At 49.6% G+C, this 24735-nt stretch overlaps 2 protein-coding genes across 10 annotated transcripts; both read left to right on the top strand.

The window, feature by feature from the left end:
• The first annotated feature begins 60 nt into the window (after positions 1 to 60).
• LOC130532172 (CREB-regulated transcription coactivator 2) lies at positions 61 to 12174 on the top strand. 5 transcript variants are annotated; one of them, XM_057044574.1, is made up of 16 exons: positions 61 to 267; positions 1281 to 1382; positions 2150 to 2266; positions 2506 to 2567; positions 5970 to 6038; positions 6593 to 6693; positions 6824 to 6850; positions 6942 to 7021; positions 7316 to 7365; positions 7635 to 7903; positions 8071 to 8531; positions 8799 to 8993; positions 9076 to 9252; positions 9448 to 9519; positions 9581 to 9770; positions 9856 to 12174. In XM_057044574.1, the coding sequence occupies exons 1-16, from the start codon at positions 94 to 96 to the stop codon at positions 10044 to 10046; spliced, it is 2337 nt and encodes a 778-aa protein (XP_056900554.1). In that variant the 5' UTR covers positions 61 to 93; the 3' UTR covers positions 10047 to 12174. The 5 variants fall into 5 exon arrangements, with proteins under 5 accessions (XP_056900554.1, XP_056900553.1, XP_056900556.1 ...); XM_057044573.1 differs by having other exon boundaries at positions 6593 to 6705; XM_057044577.1 differs by lacking the exon at positions 61 to 267 and adding an exon at positions 325 to 477 and having other exon boundaries at positions 6593 to 6705.
• A 561-nt stretch (positions 12175 to 12735) lies between these two features.
• LOC130532167 (DENN domain-containing protein 4B-like) lies at positions 12736 to 24622 on the top strand. Of its 5 annotated transcripts, none has more exons than XM_057044550.1 (30): positions 12777 to 12888; positions 14353 to 14490; positions 15555 to 15884; positions 16254 to 16509; positions 16605 to 16674; positions 17019 to 17188; positions 17260 to 17501; positions 17587 to 17653; positions 17940 to 17998; positions 18072 to 18216; positions 18301 to 18476; positions 18724 to 18824; positions 18901 to 19116; positions 19187 to 19332; positions 19413 to 19546; positions 19615 to 19729; positions 19917 to 20123; positions 20231 to 20359; positions 20454 to 20595; positions 20673 to 20822; positions 20908 to 21151; positions 21308 to 21575; positions 21862 to 21966; positions 22041 to 22216; positions 22375 to 22528; positions 22606 to 22845; positions 22957 to 23053; positions 23122 to 23287; positions 23381 to 23439; positions 23521 to 24622. In XM_057044550.1, the coding sequence occupies exons 2-30, from the start codon at positions 14414 to 14416 to the stop codon at positions 23664 to 23666; spliced, it is 4587 nt and encodes a 1528-aa protein (XP_056900530.1). In that variant the 5' UTR covers positions 12777 to 12888; positions 14353 to 14413; the 3' UTR covers positions 23667 to 24622. The 5 variants fall into 5 exon arrangements, with proteins under 5 accessions (XP_056900533.1, XP_056900531.1, XP_056900530.1 ...); XM_057044549.1 differs by having other exon boundaries at positions 20670 to 20822; XM_057044553.1 differs by lacking the exon at positions 14353 to 14490 and having other exon boundaries at positions 12736 to 12888; positions 15558 to 15884; positions 20670 to 20822.
• Positions 24623 to 24735: the final 113 nt, after the last annotated feature.

Raw genomic sequence — 24735 nt, 5'->3', positions numbered from 1 at the left:
GATTCCGCTACCAAGTGAGAGCTCTCGCCTTTCGAGAGCCTCTCGGGTTCAAATCGTTCCACTACGTCAAGTAGTCCCGTCGGCTGGTTGAAGATGTCTTCGACGGGTTCAGGCGCCTGTCTACCCGGACCAGGTCACGTCTCGGGCTCCGGGTCTGGGGCTTCCAACCCGCGAAAGTTTAGCGAGAAGATAGCGCTGCATACCCAGCGACAGGCCGAGGAGACCGCCGCCTTTCAGGAGGTTATGATGGATATCACGTCGACCAGGGTGAGACACTTTCAGCTGCTGCCCGGAGGAAGACAGGCCCTGCCCGGGCTCGTTAGGCGTCGTTACATTACCCCCCAGCCCGCTCTGTCGGTCCCCGACGCGCTCATAGTCACAGCCAGTGTGGGACGGTTCTGGGTCCGGCGCCTGTGACCCAGGAGCCTGGTGTCCATTTACCTAACGTCGTTAGCGCAGTTAGCCAACATTAGCATGGTGAGCTAACGCGACTTGTTTACGAGGTTCCGTCAACGACGCTGTCGGTCCACGGGGAACGAGGACGGTTCGGTTCGCTTAAGTCTTCTGACTATGTTCTTGTAAATACGGGCCCGGTTGCTAAAAATCCGGATGTGTTTAAACGTTCAATAGATAAGGAGCGAGTTTTAAACAGAACCGTCATAACTGACGCTCTGACCGGAACAGTCAGAAAACAGTCGGAACATGAACCCAAGCCAGTTTATACTGGGAGAGAGGGGGAGTGGAGGGTTTACTGGGAGAGAGGGGGAGTTGACTGGGTTTACTGGGACAGAGGGGGAGATGACTGGGTTTACTGGTACAGGGGGGGAGATGACTGGATTTACTGGTACAGGGGGAGAGATGACTGGGTTTACTGGGACAGGGGGAGTTGACTGGGTTTACTGGGACAGGGGGAGAGATGACTGGGTTTACTGGTACAGAGGGGGAGATGACTGGGTTTACTGGGACAGGGGGAGATGACTGGGTTTACTGGGACAGGGGGAGATGACTGGGTTTACTGGGACAGGGGGAGTTGACTGGGTTTACTGGGACAGAGGGGGAGATGACTGGTTATACTGGGACAGAGAGGCCAGATGGACTGGTTATACTGGGACAGAGAGGCCAGATGGACTGGTTATACTGGGACAGAGTGGGTATATGACTGGTTATACTGGGACAGAGAGGCCAGATGGACTGGTTATACTGGGACAGAGAGGCCAGATGGACTGGTTATACTGGGACAGAGAGGGTAACTAACGCCACCTCTCTCCTCATCTCTGCAGCTTCAGGCTCAGAAGCTCCGCCTTTCCCGCAGTCAGGGTCCGTACTACAGCGGCTCTCTGCCCAACGTCAACCAGATCGGCAGGAGCACTCAGGACTTCCAGGTAAACAGCGAGAATGCTGACAACACCGACACTTCGAGTCATTGTATGGATTTCACCTGTGGAAGGATGGCGTCATCTTCGGGATCAGCTCAAGAGCTAGCCTAGGGGTTAGCCTAGGGGTTAGCCTAGGGGTTAGCCTAGGGGTTAGCCTAGGGGTTAGCCTAGGGGTTAGCCCAGGGGTTAGCCCAGGGGTTAGCCTCAGTTACCTATTTCCCTATGCTGGAGTAACTACTACTGCTACTGCAGTTACTCCAGCATGTAAAACAGCTAACCTGTGTCCATGACAACCAGCTTCCTGGCTATTATAAAGGCATCTGCTGCTCTTAAACAGGACCTGTCTCTTCTTTCCTTTATTTGACCCCATCCTGTGAAAACGAAGGTGGTTGGCCACTCAGAGCAGAGCAAATTATACTAGTTACAGAATCCTCTGTGGAGGTTCAGGGGTCAACAATGTTGCCATGGTGCCCAGGTCACCTGGTTGGTTACCATTGAGGCGTCAGCAGTCTTTCATACAGACGCTCTTCGAAGTTGTATTTGAGGCTGTTTCACTCCTGATGTGTTTGTTGATCTTATTTCCTGAGCAGAATGCGTTCAATGCTCTTGTTATTGTGCTGGTGCAGTATGGAGATGAAGGGAAGGGAGAGGGAACAGCGCCACCTCCCGCCTACAGGGGGAGCTGCAGCTCCCTCAGCACTCGCCCTCACTACCCTCAGCTGCTCTAAGTTTCACCTGTTCCACATCGATGTGTCCTCGTCTCTGTCTGGCAGGGCTCCTTCCCGTCCACGCTGGAGTCCAGCAGGTCCACCCGGCATCACGGACTAGTGGAACGGGTGCAGAGGGACCGCCGCTTCATCTCGCCGGTCCGACCATACCGCAGCCGTCAAGTATCCTTCAGCTCAGTTCCACAGATGAGACGGCCAGGGACCGAAGCTGAGCACTTCCTGTCTTCAGGTTCTGGGCCTGATCAACAACTCATGTAGATGATGGCAACCCTCACAAATATGCAGCTGCACGTTCTTTACTTTCAGAACATTATGGGATGTAGAAAAGTATTTTTTAGAGAAAACTACGGTAATCTTAGACCATCAGATCTTCTGTTTGTCCTTAACCGTAGTGTCCTCAGGTGGACAATTCACTATATAACTCCGCCTACCTGTCCCCCCCTCCTGATCCCAGCTGGAGAAGGTAGGTTGTTTTACCCCCGATCTGTCTGTCTGTCTGTCTGTCTGTCTGTCTGTCTGTCTGTCTGTCGGTCGTTATGGAAACTGACCTGTCGGCAACCTTCCTTTTTGCATCTTGTTGCATTTCCTTTGCTGCTACTGCTAACAAATCTTATCAAAGCCTTTGTGACTTAGATGGTTGTGATGATGATGATGATTATGATAGTGGTCATGAAGAGGATGAGGGTGGTGATGGAGAAGCTGATGGTGATGAAGAGAATGGTGGTGATGATGAAGGGGATGATGATGGTGATGAAGAGAATGGTGGTGATGACAATGATGGTGTGGATGAAGAGGATGGTGGTGATGACAATGATAGTGAGGATGAAGAGGATGGGGGTGATGACAATGATAGTGAGGATGTGGTGATAGTGGTGAAGAGGATGAGGGTGGTGATGAAGAGGATGAGGGTGGTGATGAAGAGGATGGTGGTGATGACAATGATGGTGAGGATGTGGTGATAGTGGTGAAGAGGATGAGGGTGGTGATGAAGAGGATGAGGGTGTGTTTGCTGAAGAGGATGAGGGTGGTGATGAAGAGGATGAGGGTGGTGATGAAGAGAATGAGGGTGGTGATGAAGAGAATGAGGGTGGTGATGAAGAGGATGATGATGATGGTGATGAAGAGGATGATGGTGATGGTGTCAACAGAACATCTTTTTCTTATTTCAATGTCCCTTTTCTCATTGGTGAATTGATCCTGTCCAGTCAGTTTTGTGTCCCGCCCTGGGCCCCACCCACAACTGACCCCGCCCACTAGGGGGCCACTTGTTCAGGATTCTGTTTACAGTGATCCCTCGTTTATCGCGGGAGTTGCGTTCCAAAAATAACACGCGAAAAGTGAAATCCGTGAAGTAGTCAGCTTCATTTTTTTTATTATTATTACAATGCAATACTGAACTATAGAATGAAACCAAAAATCAAAACCTGTTTTAAAGCCCAAAATTTGTTTAAAACAATCATTTTATCTAGTAATACAAGGTTGGAAACATTGTCACTGGCGTATTTCAGTCCCAGCTGTGCCTCTTCGTCCTGACTCCGCTCCGCTGGAGCGTCTGTTTCTACTGAAGGCGCAGGAGTTTGTTATGGGTAGTTGTTGGCGCTCTTTCTTTTTCTGAGCAAGAAGATTTTTATAAACGGATATGCCACCTTCGATTATATTTGAGAACTGCAATGAACGACTCGCAAAAAAAATCCGTGAAGCAGCGAAGCCGTGAAAGATGAAACGCAATATAGCGAGGGATCACTGTATATGAATCACTAATAAACTCTCATTTTCATTTTTCATATCCTGCAAGTCTTTTAAACGTTCATATTTGGATACATTTGTCCTCTGAAGTCCCAGAACAGACCTTTTAGGAGGCCACCCCAGGCCATGGCAGCTGTCAGAGGTGGGGCCAGCCCCTGTCAGCACAGAACTCCTCCTGTAGCGTGACTCCTAAAGCCCTGATCTGGTATTAAACAGGGATCTGGAGCAGGTAGACCTCGATGGGGGGGACTTTAAAACACAGCTGCTCGTTTTACGGAGCCCTGATTAATGAATGTTCCTCAACTGACGTATGGGATGTAGCGGAGGCTTGTAGACACAGAAGGATGTGTTTTATGTTTGTAGGACCTTCTGAGGTGGGTTATAGTGATGTATTCTCCTACATTGGGGGCAGACAGCTCAAGGCTTGGTCAACACCTGTGTACTGATGTTCAGCTCCGGAGAAGGCGCACCTTCAGGGGTCTTCACGGGTGTTCACGGGTGTTCACGGGTGTTCACGGGTGTTCACGGGTGTTCACTCTTCACGTATAATTACAGGAAAATTCCCCTTTCCTATTTTGTCTCACACTCTGACCAGAAGGTAGAGAAAGAAAAAGGACAACAGCCTCCTGCTGAAGTGTCCTTGAGCAAACCACTGATGTGAAACAGCTGCTGTGGGTTTGAATGAAGCTTCACAAAGGCCGCTGCCGCCACCGCTTCAAGCTAACCCTTCACTGCGGAGCTTCAATCCTTTTTTCTGTCTCTTCTCACAACCTGCTGCTTGCTGTCATTTCTGCATTTGCGCCTGCGTTTGTCCTTCAGCGAGAGCAGCTGGTCTGATGAGGACGCCATCCCGGTCTGCTCCAACATTTACATCTCCATTCAGGTCCGATCACTATCCCCTAATCTGATTATGACAAACCAGATTAACACATTTATTTTCTCCACAATTCTCCCATGTGCACTGGTTATTAATCTGCCATGTTTTTTGGTACTTTTAGCCCCTCATACGTCTGCAGCAGCAGAAAAAGCTTCCGTTTCTCTGTCCTTGTGACAGTAATCCGATTTATTCCCAGTTACGGGATCGTCGTGGTCATGTCAGTGACTCCAGTCAGCGAGAGTCGGCTCATCTCTTTGGGAGGGAAATGACAATCCCCATTTGAGGATGGCTAATCCACACATTTCCTCAGTCACAAACCAAGGATGTCGGTGAGAACCGACCAATCAAACGGTCTCTTCAAAGTCTTGAAACCACGGTCCAACCAGGAAGGAGGAGGATGTCTTGTTTTGATAAGATCTTGTTACAGGAAATGAACACAACATCTACAGAAATCTACAGTCGGTTTAAATTGGGTGAATGGTGCGGGTGCGGATTGGTTGTATCGGATCAATCGATATTTTGCATCTTATGCAATTTGTATGATCAGTCATATCTTAATTCACTGATCAGATCAATGTTTATGTATAAAATAAATCTTTTACATATAAAATAACCCACATTTAAGCCAATAGTACTTGACAACAAAGCAAAATAGACAAGTCTTTGGTTTAAATGTGTTTTGCGATACAAACAACGAGGAGTTATTTACTGGAGTTATTTTGATTGAACTTATATCTGACCTGCCCTGAATGACATCACCATTTCCTCTCAGTCAGGCTTAAGGATATTTTTGATGCTCCACGAACACATGTAAATAGCCAATAAACAAGCTATTTAAATTGACACATCGCTCTACCTCATGATCTGATCGGTCACCGTCCCCAAAGGTCCTGATGGTGTGAAGCCTACTGTGGACTCCCGCCACCTCAGACTAGTCAGTAGGTGCTTGTGCTCCAGATATAAGCTAGCATAAACCAAGGCGCTACATCAGCTTCACTGTAGATGTGAGCCAGTCCTTTTAATGGCTTCGAACAGATCCTTCCTAGGCCACACCCACCGACAGGTAAAGCAGACACCTGGCACAGAGAGGTGCTGTGAATATAACACTGTCCTCTGCTTGCTGCCTCCATCGCTCACCTGCTGTGCTAGCTTTCTGAGCCCTCGCTACTCCTCCTCCTTCTCTTCTCGTTGATCTCTCTTGGTGGAGGAAAATAACTTTCTGTTCTTGTCAATCACGTGAAGGAATTGGGCCGGAAACTTCCCCGGAGATAAAAGCCAGTTGTTTCGCCTCCCCGCTACTGCACTCAACAGGTGAATCTCCCTCATCCTCATCCTTCCCTTTGCTTCCATTTTTTTTATCCTGTCTGCTCGACGTCTTCTAGCTCACCGCTCAAGAATGGAAGGTTTCAAAGTCTTTAAAATCAGGTTTTGATTTTTTTTAACAGAACCACCTGTCAAACTCTCACCTCTTTTTTCTTTCACTCCTCCATTATCACCCCTATACTGATCCAGCTCTGAACCCATCTGAAGGTCAGTCAGTGTTGATAATCTGGAGATGTGGAGAACTGCCTGGGTTAGCTTCACAGATTTTAGCACAGTTAGCATTAGTTAGCTTAGCTGTGGCTATGTTCTTTGGCTGCAGTCTGGAAAATGGTTGAAAGTCAGCAGCAGAAATGTTAGCAGACTGGTCAGCAGGGTTGTTGGGTTCCTGGGAGACGGTGGTCGACAGGACTGAAGTGTGTGATCCTGTCTGAAACCAGTTGCTCTTGCTGGTTCTGTTGGGGATGGAGCAGGAAAGGTGAAAACACGTCTCCGCCTCTGAAGGTTCCCATCAGCTCAGCCAACCTCTCCTCTTCTGTCCTCAGGACCAACTCTGACTCGGCCCTCCACACCAGCGTCATGAACCCCCCCTCAGGAGACCCCTTCACCACTGGGGCCCCAACCCTCACCCTCCAGAGACGCACAGGTTACCCCCAAGGTAAACTCTCTTATTTCTGAATAATCCTTATACCCAGCATGCCCTCTGGTGTGTTGCCCCGCCCACTCTACCTTCCGCTGACCAGTGTGTGTGTGTGTGTGTGATTGTGATTCTGCAGGTCAGAGTGATGGAGAGAGTAGAAGAAGTGAGTAATCACACACCAACGCTCCTATCATTTGTGTGTTAAGTTGCATCATTTTTATAAACTTGTCTCTTCACTGTTCTTCTGTCCCCAGTGTTTCCGTATCCTGTACCCCCAATCGAGGAGAATGTGCTGGATGAGGGGAACCTTCTCAAACCCTGGGACACCAAAAAGGTAAAGGCAGTCCAGGGTTCATGTGTACAAACAGAACAAACAACGTTGCACCAAATTGAAGCTCGTATTTGCTCCAAGTTGTAGTTCCACTGGTTCTGGTTCAGGTTCTTTTAGCTTTTTATCAGCATTTGTGATATGAATGTAGTCAGACAAGTGTAAATATGGTGAGACACGGATGCTGATGGGACACGATGACCTATGTTTGTTTCCATAGCTTCAGACTGGACACAAATGTTGATATAGACAGTAAAAGCGCACAGTTCTGGTTTTAACCTGGTCTTTCTGCTAACTCAGCTGCCTTTGTTGTCATCCCGACCCAAGTCCTGTGAAGTCCCTGGAATCAAGTAAGACCCTCACAGCACACAGCTACCCACACCCATCATTATGTGATAGGACGAGGTCTCCTCTGTCTCCATCTCCTCCATCCTGGTTTCCTCTATCCTCATCTCTTCTGTCTTTGTCCTTGTCTCCTCTATCCTCATCTCTTCTGTCTTTGTCTTCTCCATCCTGGTCTCCTCTGTCCTGTTTCCTCAACACATTAGATGGACCATCAGAGGATTATGTTAAGATTCTCTGACCCGAAGCCTTTGCTGATCTAAATTTTCCCCCTTAGTGTCTTTACGTCTCCAGAACAAGCGTCCATGTCGGCTCACGGTGCCCCACCTGCCCTTAACACCGGTGGCTCTTTGCCCGACCTCTCCAGTCTCCATTTTCCCTCCCCCCTGCCGACACCGCTCGACCAGGACGAGCCGACGTTCCTTGGATCCTCGTCTCTGGGTGGGGGGAGCAGCACAGGGAACCTGGCCTCCAACCTCACCCAGTTAGGCATCAATGCTGCCGCCACACCAGGAGGCAACAGCAGCTTCCTGCCCCACTCACAAGGTACACAGCTGTGTGTGTGTGTGTGTGTGTGTGTGCTTCAGTTGAGATCAGTAGGGGTCATAAATCAGAAGTTAGTTGGTTCCAGTAGGAACCAGACATGGACACAGAATGTTTCTGCAGAGCCCAAGTGACTTATGTCCTGATGTTTGCTGGTCTGTCCTCGACAGGTGTCCTCATGTCCCTGCAGAGCTCCCTCACCAACCACTCTCTGCAGTCGTCGCTAAGTAACCCCAACATCCAGTCGTCCCTTAGCAGCCACTCCTTCTCCAGTTCTCTGAGCTCCGCCTCCCTCCATTCATCGCTCAGCAACCCCTCCCTGCAGTCATCTCTTAGCTCCTCCCCCTCGCTGCCTTCATCGCTCAGCAGCCAATCGCTTCACTCTTCTCTTAGTAACTCTTCCCTCCAGTCAGCGTCCAGCAATAACCCAGGCTACAGCAGTGGTAACGGAAGCTCCGCCTCCTCGTACTCACCGCTGCTCGGTGGACAGAGCCAGCCGGCGCTCAGCACTTCGCCTCGGAGACGGACGCAGCTCTCGCCGCTCATCCTGCCCATGGCGGGGGAATCACGGCGGCATCACTCCAAGCAGTTCTCCCCCACCATCTCCCCAACCCTGTCCTCCATCACACAGGTCAGAGCTTTAGATTGGTCACGTTTAACTGGTTTTTCCATCTTTGTTGTTGACTCGGTCACCTAGTTTCCAGCATCATTCAGGTGTTTCACTTCCTGTTTGTGAAATTACCATTTTTGAATTACCATTTAAAAAAAAATAATAATAATAATTTTTTACCAACAACGTTGCAACAAAACAACTGCAATGTGAAGGAAAAATCAGCCTGGTGGACACCAGTTCCACCAGTTTAAAATGTTCTAACCTGACCCTCATGTCACCTGGCAGGGCGTACCACTGGACACCAGTAAGCTGCCTATGGACCAGAGACTTCCTCCATACCCACTCAGCCATCAGCAGCAGCAGCAGCAGCAGCAGCAGCAGCAGCAGCAGCAGCAGCAGCGCCGACCCAATGCCCAGCAGCAGCTGCACCTGCAGAACCTGCGCAACAGCTACAACCAGCAGCTGCAGCACCTTGGCCCGGTGGGTCCATCATAGGAAACCAGATTAACTCGCGTAGTGCGTGCGATGTTGTGTGTGGTGACCCCACTGTCTCTCTGCTCAGAGGGCAGCAGCTCCGCAGGTGAACACACCGCTGATCAAGAGCGAACAGGTGATGGAGCAGTGCGTTCAGTCCTCCCAGTGTCACGTCAAACAGGAACCGGAGCGGCACTCGCAAAGGGTGGACGGCGTTTCTCAGCTCCAGCAGATCAGCCACAGCCCGACTGCAGACTTCTACAATGTGAGTTGACGTCCCTGCTTAAACCCTCCCTCATCCCCGCCCCCTGGACCCCCACACTAACCCTCCACAGCAGCGTCTCTGTGGGGGTTCTGTTGGTTGGGTGGGTCAGCGTTCAGATATCAGCTCTTTGGGCCATGTTGAGTCAGTTTGGGTCAGAAAGAGTGTGTAACCAGGATGATGTGTGCTGTGTTCCAGGATGCCTTATTCAACTCCCTCCTGGATGATCCCTACCTGAGCCTGCATCTCGCAGGGAAATCCGCACCGCAGGTAAACTGATCAGAGGTTAAAGGTCATGCTGACATGTGCTGACGTGTGTTCTGTGCTTCAGTTCATGGCCAGTCCCCATGGCGACTGTCTGTCTCTGAACCATGGTGGTCTGGGGGACGACCAAAACCGGCTTCCCGCCAACAACCAGGACAGCCTGGACCTGCAGGAGTCAGGAGAGCAGCAGCTCCTCAACAGCCAGAACTATGGCGGCGGGGAGGGTCCCCAGAATGTGCCCAACATCATCCTCACTGGTGGGTGTGAGTCGGCGCGAGCCCAGTTAACGCCAACAGCATCATGAATGTTCCTCTTTGTTGAAAACTGCTGTTCTTCGTGCAGGTGAGTCTCCGCCAGGCCTGTCCAAAGAGATCGCCAATGCCTTGTCTCACGTCCCGGGGTTTGAGATGGACCCGTTCTCCCTGGACGACCCGCTGAGAATGGACCCACTGTCTCTGGACATGCTAGAAGGGGACCTGATGCTTGCTGACCCCGCTGTGGAAGATTCCTTCCGCTCGGACCGGTTCAAGTGATGTCCCTCAGTCAGGAGGGCGGTCCTGACCAGCCGGAGCTCCTCCCACAACCACACGCCATGCAGAAACTTTGGATTTGGAACAGTTCTTTTCCTGGTTGGACAGAAAATGTTGTCACTATGCTGGAAATGAGCAACAAGTTATTTTTGGCAGCATTTGTTTGTTCCAGCTTCATCTGCACCCTAAGAAGAAGAAAAAAACTGCAGGTAACTGAAGTGATGCAGAGTTTCAGAAACCAGCAACACTTGAAGATATGCAACCTGATTCTGCTGCCATCCAGCTGCACGTCTGTGTTTCCTCCCTGACAGGAATTCACCCAGCCATGTGACCATACAAACAGTTGAGCTAGGCTCACATCCGGACCCGACTCGGCTCCTCAAACCTTCTACTTCTCCTTTTTAAAAAGCAGCTTTGCACCTCATCTGTGCAGCTTTAGCTTTAAAGCAATGCAACGCTGCCACACGTACCTCTGCTTGTTGCCATGGCAGTGATGCGGGGAGACAGAGGATTTGGCCTTATAGGACACGATAGAGCTCAAACCTAAAGAAAGATGGCTGCTGCGCCTCCATCCGGCCTCTGTGCACATCGTCGAGGTGATGGGAGGCCGCCACCCAGGTCGGACATCTTGATTTTAACGTTAACAGTTGATGACAGCCAGCGACCCTCAGGTGGTCCTCGCACCATCTGAGTTTAAAAAAGAGTTGTGAAGCATACAGAATCTGCAGTTTATAATGTTAATCCTCACATACCGGTGGGCCCTGTGATGTAGCGTTGTCATGGAGATGACCTGTACGTTTCTGCGGGTTACTGTCAGAAGGTAGAGAAAATGAAGAGTTAATGACTTTTACCTGATGTGAGCTCCTTCCACTGTGATTGACAGGCCTTTAGCCCCGCCTCCATCAGCAATAGCCTCTAGCCCCGCCCCCATTCGCGATAATCAATCTATTTAAGACAATAGTAACCATAACAGCAGAGATAGATGTTTGGAGAATCAAATGTTCACATTTCCCAAAACATACAATTTTATCAAGGAGATTAAGAACATGAGCTTTAATGAAAACTGAGCTGGAAGTTAGAGGTGAAGTCCATTTTTGGGATTCAGGAGGTTCTTGTAGGTGTGGAAAGGTGGGAGATGTCGGCGCTGGCAGCCGACCAGATTCCGTGCTTCGTGCCCATCACGTCTGGAACGTGTGATTTAGGAAGTGGCTAAATGGGGCGGGGCCATGTTGAATTTAAATGTTATTGCACTGAAATTTGTCCAATTTTGTCGACTTTTCCCAAATCGAATGTCAAATATTCCAGCAGTTTCTCCAAAAGCTTCCAGGAAAAAACTCAGAATTCTTAAATCACATTGTAAAATGAAAAAATCTCAGGAATATAAAAGAATTTCAAACACGTTCTAAAGATCAAAGCTGGAAATCACGTACGTTCCTCTCATTTGACTTTAATTACTTTGGAAAGTTTTGAAGTTTTTCAATCATCCCAAACTCTTCCTTACCCTTTCCGATCAAGCTTTTCTTGCATAAAAGCACAATTCGCGGATGTATATTGTAAATGTTCGGTCGGCCATTCGAGTCGTTTTTATTACGATCAAAAAGCAAAAAGTCCTTTTAAAGTGGTAACTATAAAAGCAATTTGCGACTGAAGAAAAAAATGCAGAACTGTGTTGTATGACATACTTCAGAAATGTCATCCTTGTTTTTTAAAATATAATTTTAAGGGCTTTTGAATCCTTTAAAATGATTTTCATATAAATGTTGCGTGTGTGCGTGAACTCAAAAAAGCTGTACTGAGTTGAACTGCAGTTCCAGACTCTGCCAGTAGGGGAGCTGTTGACCAGCGAGTGTGGGGATACGTCAAAGGCCATATTTCTTATTATTGTCATATTTTATAACGATGTATGATATGAAATGCTCTTATAATATTAATGTTATTAGTTTTTATTTTAGGCTGCACAGAATTTAAAGAAATTAGCTTTATGCTTTGTTGTATTAAGTTCAGATTTTTATTTGAAGATTGTAATAAATAACGAGGGAATATCGAGTTGGTAAATCTAAACATATTTTTTCTTAAACCGCAGATTTCTTTGTAACAAAAACGTGAAAATAAAGAAGAGATTATAAACAGGCTTTTGTTTACATTTACTGTCCTCTATAGGAGGGGAAAAACTACCTTTTTATATCAAAATTCTAAATCCCAGAAATAATTTAAATGACTGTCACCTCTGAGTTTTGCCAGTAGAAACTTTTCCTCTCAGTCAATAAGACGAAAATCAGTCTGACAAACGTCTGTGGGCATGACAGTTGATCAAGACTCAGCAGTCATACCGGAAACACAAGCCACACAAGTTTCAAAATAAGACCGTTCGTGAGGAAGCGACTGCCAATTGAACTTGATGAACAGACGTTTGATAAGATGTGTGCCGATCAAAATCACGTGAATAGATCAGCTGGATGAGGCTAATGTGCTCATTTCTGTGGGTTGTGAAGCACTTAAACAACCGTATAACAGCTATGAGCGTAACTGGTAACATAACATTCGTTTTATTTATCACTTGTGTTTGCTGAGAATAAAGAAGATAATGTATAATAAAGAGGTTAAAATGCTCTTAAATCGCTGTCTGTACAGGTAAAAACTGCAAATCATATGGGACAGTGCATAAACCTTTTATTATGCTTTTAATTCGGAAGAATTGCCCGGATGTGCCTCACTGTGACGTCGGGTGGTTTTGACGTGCAGCTGCGGCTCCAAACAGACGACAAACATGGACGTCACATGTGAAAGAGTGACCTAAACATGGTGGTTCCAGTTCAGCGGGGGAAAATACAGCAGCGACAACGAGGTATGTTTGACACCAGAACACATTCAGCAGGTCGGCTCAGCTCTTGGACCGACCCGCTCTACCAGAACATCCTAAACAGTCTCTGGACGCGGATGGCTAACAATGAGCTAAAGCCAGTCGTTTAACGGCATCCATCATCGGACACGGTTCCTTCAGTTTCTTCAATTAATGTTTTTAGTCAGCAAAACATTTTGCGACACGGGCGTTTCTAACTGTGTAGCAATAGTTAGATGAATAATCAGATGTTTTACCATCAAGGTTCACTTCCTCAGCGCTCATGAAGGGAATGCGGGTCCATTCTGTTCTGATACCCGAACCGGTACGGGACACGGACTGCGTCCGATCATTTAAACGGTGACGTCTCTAACGCACAAATCCGGCGCAGGGAAATAAATAAACGCGCGTGCACACACACGCAAACACCGCACACATTCACCTGGTCCTGCGATACAGTCTATAGCTTTAGAACCCTGTCCGACAATGGACCCCGCTTCGGTGAAGGTGGCGGTGTTAAATGTCCTGCAGCTGCTCAGGCCTGTGTGTATATGTGTGTGTGTGTGTGTGTGTGCGTGTGTGTGTGTGCGCCTGTGTTCTTGTTGTTGCTTGTGCTTGTTAAGGCTATAACGGGCCGATATATTAAAGCGAAAGTAAAACAGGAGAAGCTCACTGGACATTTTTATCCCGTCGTTTCCTCGTTCACTTCATCACGTGACCGACCATCGCGGTTGCCCAGGGTGATGATGTGTTGAGAGCTCATCACATTTAGGAAGTCAACCACCAGCAGGGGTTCCAGCCAATCACGTGAAAGATGTCTATCTTTATGTTTTTACTCATCCATTCCACTTGCTCGGCCTGTTTACTGGCTGCTCCCTGTGGTTTTACTGGAGTGTAACTGGTCAAACAGCGTGGTCGCAGCATCCCGAACACCCTCGCCACAATTTCCCAGCATGCATCTACTTTCGTGGTGCACTGTGTTCACTGACTGATTCCCCCCCCAAAAAAAGATTAAATAATATTGTTTGTTATTTGTGTGAGTGGGATTTTTTAGCGTCCGGTTTTTGGTGACGTCCTGTGGATCTCGGATGCTAACATTGCAGCGCGTTAGCGCATTAGCTGGTTAGTGTTGCTGCAGCATAGTGAGATGTTGTAAGTTTGTGTCAGGTGGCGAAGCAGCACTGCAGTTTTCGGCAGCAATGACTTCCTGTTCCAGCGTCTCAGTTCCTCTTTACTGAACAGAAAAGCACCTCGGCGCGTGCTATCATTGTTTCCTGTCCAAAAGCTCAGGTGGGCGAGGCCTCAGCACTCATGTAGCGTCGCAGCTCGTGCGTCCAGGCGGAGGGGAACAACACCAGTTTGACGACAGGAAGTGGATTTGTGGTGACACAGCTTCTGAGCAGAACCAGATTCAGTTTCTTTTTTGAGTATGTGAAGTTGCTTCAGCTGGAACCTCACCTCTACCGTCAGGGTCCGACTGTAGGCAACAGTCCTCCTCCGCTGCGCAGTGCCAGGGTCAGAGGTCAGAGGCATGTCTGAAGCTGACACGGATTCCATCCGAGGAGAAGAAGAAGAAACCATGTTAATCAGGAATCAGGACTGTGATTAGTAAGTTTGTCTGTGATTGGCTACTCCGTGTGACATCATCCTCAGGCTGACAGGCCCCGCCCCCAAAGGCCCCATTTAAAATGTATCCGACAAATGTTTTATCTTTGGCTCTTTGACTGTATGTGTGTGTGTGTGTGTGTGTGTGTGTGTTCTTGTGCTTACTACATACTGCGTGCTAAAATACTCATTCTACTAGCCAAGTGAGGACATTTGGACAGTCCTCACTTAAGAGAACTGTTTGAGGGTTAAGATGTTGTTGTGTTGCGGTTAAGGGTCAGGGGTCAGGGTAAGGAGCTGGGTAACGCATTATGTCTATGAACGTTGTCACAAAGATAGAAGTACAAGTCTGTGTGTGTGTGTGTGTGTGTGTTGAACTGTATTTTCACCACTAGGAGATGAGCTGTGGTCACCAGGAAGTGATCTATGAACAGGAAACAGGCTGGAAGGCTTCTTCCTGTTTTCCTGCTGACCTTTGACCCTGTGTTCTTCCCACTTCCTCTGCTGCGACCTTTCTGGGGTCACTTTCACCTTGTTATTCGGCATCATATTCTGGAGGGTCCAGGCTGAAATTAGATTTGTCTCATCATAATCCGATTAACATAAGTAGATTAAACTGTGACTTGTTCATCAGGCAGGTGTGATTAGCGCAGCAGCTGATACTGACCTCTGATTGGCTGCTGGTCAGAACGCTCTGGGCTGTACTGCTGCCAGCCACCAGGGGGCCACTCTGGACTGTGTCTCTGTTCCTTTATAAGCTCAACACATTTCTGTTGATGCCTTCAGGCAGCGCAGGTAATCATATGATATGTTTGCAGTAACCTGATTATTGTAACCACGGCAACAGGGTTCCCCCTGCTCTGGATGAGATGTTGGCAGGGTTTAGTCAGTTTCCAGTACAACGTTACATAAGGTGGATTTGGCATGGTGCCTCTTATTTACACACACACACACGCACACACGCACACGCACACACACACGCCGCTGTTGGACTAATTAATCTTCATCATCTCCTAATGTTCTTTGACAAAATGTTTTGGAAAGTAATGAAGTTCATCTCCTCCCAGCAGAGGCATGACAGAGGAGAAATGTCCACAGCTGGTGGACTATTTTGTGGTGGCGGGTTTGGACCCGGTGGGACCGTGGACGTCTCTGGAGGAGGACGGTCGCGCCTCGTCTGGCTCCTCGTCGTTCATGGCAGGCCGAGGGGCGGAGTCTGTGACAGACTTGGCGGTGATCGCCCGTGGCCTTGGCGAGGAGGTTCCCGAGGGTTTCACCTGCATTGACAAGACTCTGGGTGGACACTTGGCCGAGCTGAGCGCCGGGCTGATTAACAACCCTCACCTGTTCCTGTGCTACCGCCGGGGGCGGGACAAACCACCCATCCTGGACCTCGGGTGAGTCCTGGCAGACGACTGTTGGGTTATATGAGAGTGGAATGAGAATCTAACGTTGCATCATAACCAAGACGTTGATGTCGCAGGGTGAAACGGTGACCAGCATGATCCTGACCTGTCTGTCAGGATCATGCTGGTCCACATGATCGCCAGCTTTTGTCCCAGTTCTGCTCCTCACAAACAATGCTGAGAGTTGCTAAAGAAGCTAAGATGGCTAAAAATGACAGGAGGACACAGTACCTCAGGCACAGGAACAGCTTGGCTCCTGGCAGGTTCTAGATCAGCTGCTGCCCACAAGGTGTTTCACCTCTGAGCTGCCTGTTATGGTTTGGTCAGTGTTCTGATTTCATGTGTCTCTCTGGTCTGCAGGGTTCTTTATGAGGGTAAAGAGCAGCTGAAGCAGGGTTGGTACATCATCGAGACCACGCCCTACAGCCGCTCTGCTAGTCTGACCTCTGGCGGGGGCCCGGCGGCTCACCGCGTGTTCCTGACCTACCGCCGTGCTCTGGACACGCAGGGTCTCCACACCCTGGGCATCACTGATATCGGCCTCCTGTTGCCCAGCAAGGGAGAAGTGGCCCCGCACACGTTCTGTCGTGTTGACAAGAACCTCAACACCAGCATGGTGAGTGTCAGGAGGCGGGGCTTATTTCCCCGCCATAATCACCAAGTCTTCATCAGCTGGCACTCGCTCCTGCTGACTAACATGTTTGTGTCCAGTGGGGTCCGGCCCTGTTTGTGTGCTACAAGAGAGCGGTGGCTAAAGCTAATGCCCTGGTCTACAAACCCAGTGAGTATCTGTGCGTCGTTAGCATTAATATTAGCTAATGAGTATTAATATTAGGGATGTTGATTCATCATCAGCAAAGACACACTCAAGGGATATCTCCCCTCAAGTCCTGCCTCACGATAAAAGTGCTTCCATCACATTTTGGGATCTATTTCTACCTTGAAACGTCCAGAATTCCTCCTCATTACAGCAATAATTGAGGTTCCTTCAAAATTCAGCGGGGTGGAAATCAGCAAGTGACACGTGTCTCAACACTATTTAAGGCGTTACTATAGCAACCTGTCTGTTCAGTGATGAACTCACAGGAAATGTCTCTTCCTCATTCTCCTCCTTCTTCTATTCAGGCTTACTCAGTCGGTACCCGGAGGAGGACTTGGAGACGTTCCCTCTTCCAGACTCTGTTCCGGTCTTCTGTCTTCCGATGGGCGTCACCGTGGAGAGCTGGCCTTTGAACACAAAGTACCAGCTGCCCGTCTTCTCTACCTTTGTCCTGACATCGGCTTCTGGGGACAAGGTAGGTCTCAGAGATGTTGAGGAGGTCAGGCTTTCCGCAGGGAGGACTATGATGGACCCGTGTACCTGCAGGTTTACGGTGCCGCCATCCAGTTCTACGAGTCGTTCCAGCAGGAGCTGCTGTCGGAGCGGGAGCGCGTGAGGTTGGGGCTTCTCAGCGTGGTTGACCGGCGGCCTATCACCAACCGCAGCCTGCAAGTGAAGAAGAGCATCTGCGTCCTGTCACACTGGCCCTTCTTCAGCGTCTTCCAGAAGTTCCTCACCTTTATCTACAGATACTCCGTCTCTGGAGCTCAAGTCCTCCCGCTGGAAAAGTGAGTTCACATTCATTTGATTCACAGCTGTTGGAGTGGAGAGGGAGCATTTGCTGCCCTGTGTTCACCTGTTGGGTCTCTGCAGACACGTCTCCAGCTTCATGCACAACGTCCCGTTCCCCTCCCCCCAGCGGCCGCGCATCCTGGTTCAGGTAAAAATGACAAATAAAACAAGCAGACAATTGAATGCATAAACATGGTGAAAGTAAAAAAAAGAAAGTTCTTAAAGATCTGCCCCTTGATGCTTAAAAAATTATTTAAAGCTAAAGTTTGAGTTACTTTGGAGCACACATTGTCATCATCTGATGGTAGCAGCACTATTAGCTGTAGCACTGTAAGCAGCATTAGCAGCACTATTGAGTGTAGCAGTGTTAGCATCATTAGCAGCACTAGTAGCTTCATCGCTGCAGATGTTTCCTGACCCTCTGGACTCCTCAGCTCTCCTCCTACGATAATCTGCTGCTCTGTCAACCGGTCTCATCTCCGCTGCCTCTCAGGTCAGTTAAAGTTTCACATCTTCACCTGTTTGACTGATGCTTTGATGACTGATTTCATTTGATGACTCTGTAGTGGCGCTAGCTTCCTGAAGCTGCTGCAGAACCTCGGGCCAGAGAACGCCTGCACGTTGCTGCTCGCTGTCCTCACAGAGCACAAACTGCTGCTTCACTCGCTGCGGCCTGACGTCCTCACATCTGTTAGTGAGGCCCTGGTGTCTGTAAGCACACACACTCACACACAGACACACAACCAGGAACAGGACAGGAAGTGAGAAGGGTGTGTGTGTGTGTGTGTGTCTCAGATGAGCTTCCCTCTGCGCTGGATCTGTCCCTACATCCCGCTGTGTCCGCTGCAGATGGCTGATGTCCTGCTCGCTCCGATGCCCTTCATCGTTGGCGTCCACTCCAGCTACTTTGACCTGCATGACCCTCCCACCGATGTGGTGTGTGTGGACCTGGACACCAACACCATCTTCCAGTGAGTCCAGTCAGCTGCACACTGATGTGTCCCCCAAACGTCCAGCGGAGCTGAGGGACGTTGATTAAGAGAAGCTAAACTGACGTCAGAGAAATATTGTTTAATAAAAGTGGAAAAGCACATGAACACAACATTAACCTGAAGGTCTGAAGAACTTCGGACTGATCCAGAACTGCCAGGAACTCTAAAATGGACCTTTTGCCGATCTATGAAGGCAGCAAACCAAACTTGACTTCTTCTATTTTAGGTCAGAGGACAAGAAACCATTGTCATGGCGATCCTTACCCAGAAAGCAAGGGAAGACTCTGTTCAACACTCTGACAAACCTCCACAAAACTCTGGAGAAGAGTGAGTGAAAGTTGGTCTGCCTTTACGTTGACATGAACGGTGCCGGTGGCCTCACGCTGTCTCCTCAATGCTGCAGTTTGCAATCCTGGCCAGGAGGAGGCGACGCTGGAGTTCCTGTTGACAGACTACGATCAGATCTATCGGAGCCAGAAGCAACTGGAGCTGGAAATCCAGGAGGCCTTCCTGCGCTTCATGAGCTGCCTCCTGCGCGGCTACAGAAGCTTCCTGCTGCCGATCACCCAGGCGCCGTCCGACACCACCACCGACTGCAGCTCCCTGTTCAACCTGCAGGGTGAGTGCTGGTTCCTCCGCCGCCGCAGCGAGAACGCCGCCAGCTCCTGCTGATCATCTTCATCCTGCAGGTTTTCTGAAGTCTCGCGAGCGAACGCAGCAGAAGTTCTACATTCAGCTGACCAGAACGCAGATGTTCACTCAGTTCATCGAAGAGTGTTCGTTTGTCAGCGACCGGCACACCTGCCTGGAGTTCTTCGACGAGTGCGTCCAAAAGGTCAGATAGGTCGCGACCTCCACTGGGTTAATGAAAGTGGTCCAGCTGCAGTGGTGCTGAATTTGTGTGTCCTCCCTCAGGTGGATGGGGAGAAGCCGGAGGAGGTCCGGCTCATTGATCTGGATGAGAGTCACAGCGGAGAACACACAGTCTTCATCATGCCTCCTGAGATTCCTCAGGAAGCTGACGGCTCCGACTGCCCTGCCCTTTACAGGTGTGTTGCAGGTGTGTTAAGCTCGGCAGCTTTCTCTGTGCTTCTAAAAAAAACCTTGGTTTCTCCAGCTACGAAACGTTTCCCACGTTGAGGCCTGAGCTCTTCGACCAGCCCCAGGACCAACTACGGGTCCCCGCCAAAGGCAGTGCCCCCAGTAGCCCCGCCCCCCGGCGGACAAAACAGGTTTGTTGTCAAACAGCAGGAAGGATTAAATATCTGTTGATATCAGATATGAAGTTTTCAGGACGCGACAACCGTTCCCCTCTGACCTTTGGTCAGGGGTGTTTTAATGCCCTCTAGTGGACACTTAAGGTATAGGCAGGACATGTGAGTGGAACTGGGGTGTCGACTCATTGTCCTCGTCTCACAGGAGATCAAGTTGGCTCAGAAAAGTGCTCAGAAGTATTCTGCAGTTCCAGACATGTGGTCTAAGTGCCTGCTGGGTCACTGTTATGGCCTCTGGTTCATCTACCTGCCCACTTTTGTTCGGGCGGAGAACCTGAAGGTTCGCACATTGGACACAGCCTATGATGTCCTCAAACACATGGAGAACCGCAAGGTGGTGCTCCCAGACGAGGTGAGATTCACAACCTGAACGCCTTTACAAAGTGGAGGTTCCTCAGGTCTGATGTGTGTATGTGTGTGTGTGTGTGTGTGTGTGTTGGGGGGGTGGGTGTCTTTCAGGTGTGCTACAGGATCCTGATGCAGCTGTGTGGTCAGTACGGTCAACCTGTTCTGGCAGTACGAGTCCTGCTGGAGATGAAGAAGGCCGGCCTCACACCCAACACCATCACTTATGGATACTACAACAAGGTACACACACACTTTAATGTATGTTGACGCGCTCATTTGGGTCTGATTGGTGGATGAGATGGTGGCGTGTTGATGACCTGGTTTCTGTCCTCAGGCAGTGCTGGAGAGCAAGTGGCCATCCACCAGTCAGGGAGGACGTCTCCGCTGGGCCCGGCTCAGGAACGTCCTGCTGGCGGTGGCCCAGTTCAGACAGCCACTCAAGCGGCGTCAGAAGAGCGGATCAGTGGGGTCACGAGGTCAGGGTTTGGGCGGTGTTCTGGTCTGCGTGGTAGGAGGAGCTCCCGTTAACGTGAGCTTGTTTTGGTTAAAGAAGCCTTTGATGCTGAGCAGCGGCTCCGCCCCCACTCCGCCCTGGTTCGTCAGTCCAGTTGGAGCGGCCTGTCTGAAAGCTCCAGTCACGAGTCTCTGACGGGTCCTTTGGTGAAGAGCAGCAGTCTGAGCAGCATGAAGACGCCTGCTGACAGTTCGTCATCCTTTTCTTCATCTTCCTCATCCTCAGCGGCGTCGTCCTTGCCCCGCCCCTTATCTTCAGTCTTTTCTTTCTTCAGAGATGAAACCGTGCAGGAAGACCGTCCTTGGAGCTGCCGGGACCAATGGCTGCAGCATCGACGCCATCTCCGGTAAACCTCCAATGGGGCGCAGAGATGCATCCACCCCGCCCCCTGTGGCGCCCCCTGCAGGTGTGCTGGTTCGTCGGAGTCAGGTCTGCCTCTCCACCTTCTACAAGGAGTGTGCGGAGTCGGCTGATTCTGAGCTGGACTGCAGCTTCCAGCCGACAGGGCGAGATGGCAGGTTGGTGCTGTTAGCAGGGTAAAAGGTCAAAGGTCACTGCAGACAACTCAGATTTGACAGTCAACTCATTAGATATTCTTTTTTCCAAACATTTATGACTCTACTGAATCATTTTCCATCCCGTTTTGACTCTGTTTTCATGCTTTTGCTCCTCAGAGTGGAAGGGAATCATGACAAAGTGGTAGACGAGAATTCCAACAACGTGTCTTCGCCCAGTCGCGGTGGCCTGACGGGAAAGCTCCAGCAGCTGCTCACACCCACCAGACACCGATTATCTGTGCGCAGGGCCGCCAGTGTGGATGACCGGCGAGCCCGAGGAGGAGGAGCAGCGGGCGGTCGAAGGGTGTCTGAGCAGCGGCAGTCGAGGAAAGTGGCTGAAACCATTCTGAGAGCCAAGGAGAAGCTGGTCAACGCCACATCTGAGGTGAAGGCTGTGACATCACTCTCTGCTTCTGTCTGTGAAGGTGCTGACATGGACGTGAACACAGTAACTGTTCAGAGCAGGAACCAATCCGGTTCAGTGATGCTGCTCATTTACAATCAGGCAAAATCAGACAAAATGACTAAAATCAATGATTTGGTCAAAGCTTCTCGTTTGACCTCCTCAGAGGTGTTTTTATCATCTCCAGATGGTTCGTTACAGCACTTTCTGTGGATTGAAAACAAGTGCTTTTAAGCTTCATATTAAACTACTTATGGCCTTTTCCCAGAGTTCTTTGTCAGTAGGAAGTGACCTCGACTTGACGGATACGCCGACTTCTAGCTACCCTTTGCGGCGATCCTGGGATGCCAATCAAGAGGGGGCGGGACTTGAGGTAGAGCTGACATGACAAATGGCCGATTGATTCTGCGAGGGCTTGTGGCGCTGAGCCGACCTCCGTGTGTCCAGGTGCTGATGACCAGCTGCTCGCTGTGCCGCAGCTGTAACTCGCTGGTTTATGACGAGGAGATCATGGCGGGCTGGACATCAGACGACTCCAACCTCAATTCATCCTGCCCATTCTGTGGCGCCTCCTTTGTCCCTTTTCTGAACGCTGAGCTCTGTGACCTCCGACCCATCAGCAGGTTTGCAATTTCTAAGGTCCGGACCGGTTAGCATTAGCTATTTAGCTGTGCGTTAAAAGGTCTGGATTGTGTTATATATGCATTTCAACCACTAGGGGGACTCTGGATTCTCTGTATTCATTTTTATACACTTGTGGTTCTTCTGTGTTGTTTCTCAGTTCGGAACAGAGTAGCTGGAACCCTGAGGAGGAGCTCAAAAGTGCCATCAGCCCCCCCACTGGTCAGGAGGCCTCACTGCGGCTCCAGTGTAATGGCCTGACTGAGTCCGGCTGTGAGACGAGCAGACTTTCAGAAAACAGCAGCGCAGCTGTGGTACTCCTTTACTACCTGAATCTGCCAAAAGCTGAATTCTTCCTCTTCACCGGTCTTTCTATTCCTTCCTCCTTTAGGGAGCTTCAGTAGGCGGAGCTCCACAGGTGACGGTGGCGTACCTGAGCCCTCTGGTTCTGAGGAAGGAGCTGGAGAGTTTGTTGGAGAATGAGGGTGAAGCAGTGCTGGCCCAGCCTCAGTTCCTGGACAACCACTCCATTATCTTTTGGAACCTAGTCTGGTACTTCCAGCGTCTTGGGCTGCCCAGTAACTTACTGCAGCTGGTCCAAGCGTCGCCATTGGTCAGCAAATTCGCACAGGTAAACTCACCTGCCGTCCAGCAAACAGACACAACTCAACCGTCAGCGATGCATCAAAGTGAGGGACAGGTCGCCGTTATAAAAATGGTTCGCTTGTACCCGTTTTTCCAGCCTGAAGGTTCAACTCTGAGGGTGCGGCTGCTGTGGGACACCCTGACCCCCGATGTGGACCAGTGGCCTCCCCTCTATGTCCTCTGGCGGATCCACAGTAAGAACCTGGGCAAACTTTGAAGATGTGAAAGAGGTTTTCCTGGCATCACTGACTTTCTCCACCAGGTGGCGTCCCGATGAGGACTTACAGCTGGCGGCGACACAACCACCCCTTCACGCTGTCCTTCCTGGAAGAGGTGCTGCGCTGGGTGGGCATGAACGAGGTCCATAAGGCCATCACCCTTTTCCTGGAAACACTGGACAAGCAGCCGGGTTCACCGAGGACCCAGAGGTGGGAGGAGCTTTCAACACGGGTCACTACAGTTCTGATGGTGTCCTTGCATCCGTTGGCGTGCTGACCATGGTGTGTTTGTGTGTTTGACAGGAGCTTGTACAGAGAGATGCTGTTCCTCACGCTGGCAGCGATGGGCAAAGACCACGTCGGTACGTCACACTCTGGTTCCTGCTGATCACAACCCAGCTCTCAGAACCAGTATCAAAGTGACCTTTCCTCTCTCGCTGCAGCTGCTTTTGATAAAAGGTACAAGGCGGCGTACTCGCGGCTCAGCGCCACGTTGGGCCGGGACGAGCTCCGGAGGAAGCGAGCGCAGCCTCCTGGTGCCAAAGCTGTGGACTGCAGACGTAGCTTCCATCCGCCGCTCCAGTGCTGAAGCATCTGGGGATCGTGCTCCCGACCCCTGGTGGACACGCCGCACTCCAAAACCTAAAGCGGCATCAGCAGATTCTGGCGCCGCTGAGGGTGAGGATGTGACCTGATGGTGACATTTCTGTGTTTCGTGGTTTTAGCAGCAGTCACAAGGTCAGATTTCCCTTCGTCACCTCCGAGAAAAAGGTTCTTTTAAAGCATAATTCACTTTTTAATGAAGTTTGTTTTTGGGTGAACTGACCCTTTAACCCTCTCAATGTGAATTTGGACCTGCCGGTCAGCTGACTTCTGTTCCAACAGGAAGTTGTAATAACTTAAGTGGAGGTGTTAGTGGGATAGATTAGTCATTTTATGAAGGTGCGTCCATGTCCTGTTATTCCACTCCTGTTTTACAACAACTGTACATTCATGACCTGATTAACATTTGTTTCCTAATGTGACTTTTCCGTAGCTGCTTAGTTAGCTACAGTTTTAAAAAGTAGCTTTTTATCATCAAAGGGAGATCGAGACAGCAGAGTTTCAGCGCTTCCAACTTTACCAGTAAAAGTGAAAAAAATTAACAACCTTCTTGTGTTTCATTCATTTAAGATGAAAATTAAAACCACTCATTGGGTCTGAGCATGCTCACTGTGCGTGTGTGTGCGTGTGTGTGTCAGCAACAGTCTTCTCTGTAAATGACCTCACAAGTATGTAAAATAAAAATGTTTACGTTCTGACTGTTTTCAGGGTAAATGTCACATTTACAGCCTCCTGGTGTCTCTTCCACGCTAAATATGATCCAAACGTGTGATTTTCCTCTGCTGCTGTCACAAGCATCAACATTTAGGTGGTAAAATGATGGTTTATTCTGAGTTTATTTAAAGGAAAACCGTGTTTGCTGTTGTAATTTATATGTGGCTGTGAGCTCACATGTCTGTTTTTGTAAGAAAAGGCCAAAATAAAATCTAGAGGTAAAGGGTTGCCGTGTGTGGATTATTTCATTCATACCCGGACTCTTTCCAGACCCAGAGGAGTCTAAATAGGAAATCAGAGGTCTGCTTTCAAAATAAGTGTTTCTTAGATGGGGACACCAT

Source organism: Takifugu flavidus, chromosome 10 (genome assembly GCF_003711565.1).
Source record: "Takifugu flavidus isolate HTHZ2018 chromosome 10, ASM371156v2, whole genome shotgun sequence".
In the NCBI taxonomy this organism is placed as follows: domain Eukaryota; kingdom Metazoa; phylum Chordata; class Actinopteri; order Tetraodontiformes; family Tetraodontidae; genus Takifugu; species Takifugu flavidus.
This window is presented reverse-complemented; position numbering and strand designations above follow the sequence as displayed.

Bases quoted from the DNA above. Each gene is read 5' to 3' on its own strand.
- LOC130532172 (XM_057044573.1), top strand. From the start codon at position 94: ATGTCTTCGACGGGTTCAGGCGCCTGTCTACCCGGACCAGGTCACGTC. The intron at 2,267-2,505 runs GTATCCTTCAGC...TAGTGTCCTCAG, and splicing joins GACCATACCGCAGCCGTCAA to GTGGACAATTCACTATATAA. The intron at 9,520-9,580 runs GTAAACTGATCA...TCTGTGCTTCAG, and splicing joins CAGGGAAATCCGCACCGCAG to TTCATGGCCAGTCCCCATGG.
- LOC130532167 (XM_057044549.1), top strand. From the start codon at position 14,414: ATGTCTGAAGCTGACACGGATTCCATCCGAGGAGAAGAAGAAGAAACC. The intron at 19,333-19,412 runs GTCAGATAGGTC...GTCCTCCCTCAG, and splicing joins TCGACGAGTGCGTCCAAAAG to GTGGATGGGGAGAAGCCGGA. The intron at 23,288-23,380 runs GTGGGAGGAGCT...TGTGTTTGACAG, and splicing joins GGTTCACCGAGGACCCAGAG to GAGCTTGTACAGAGAGATGC.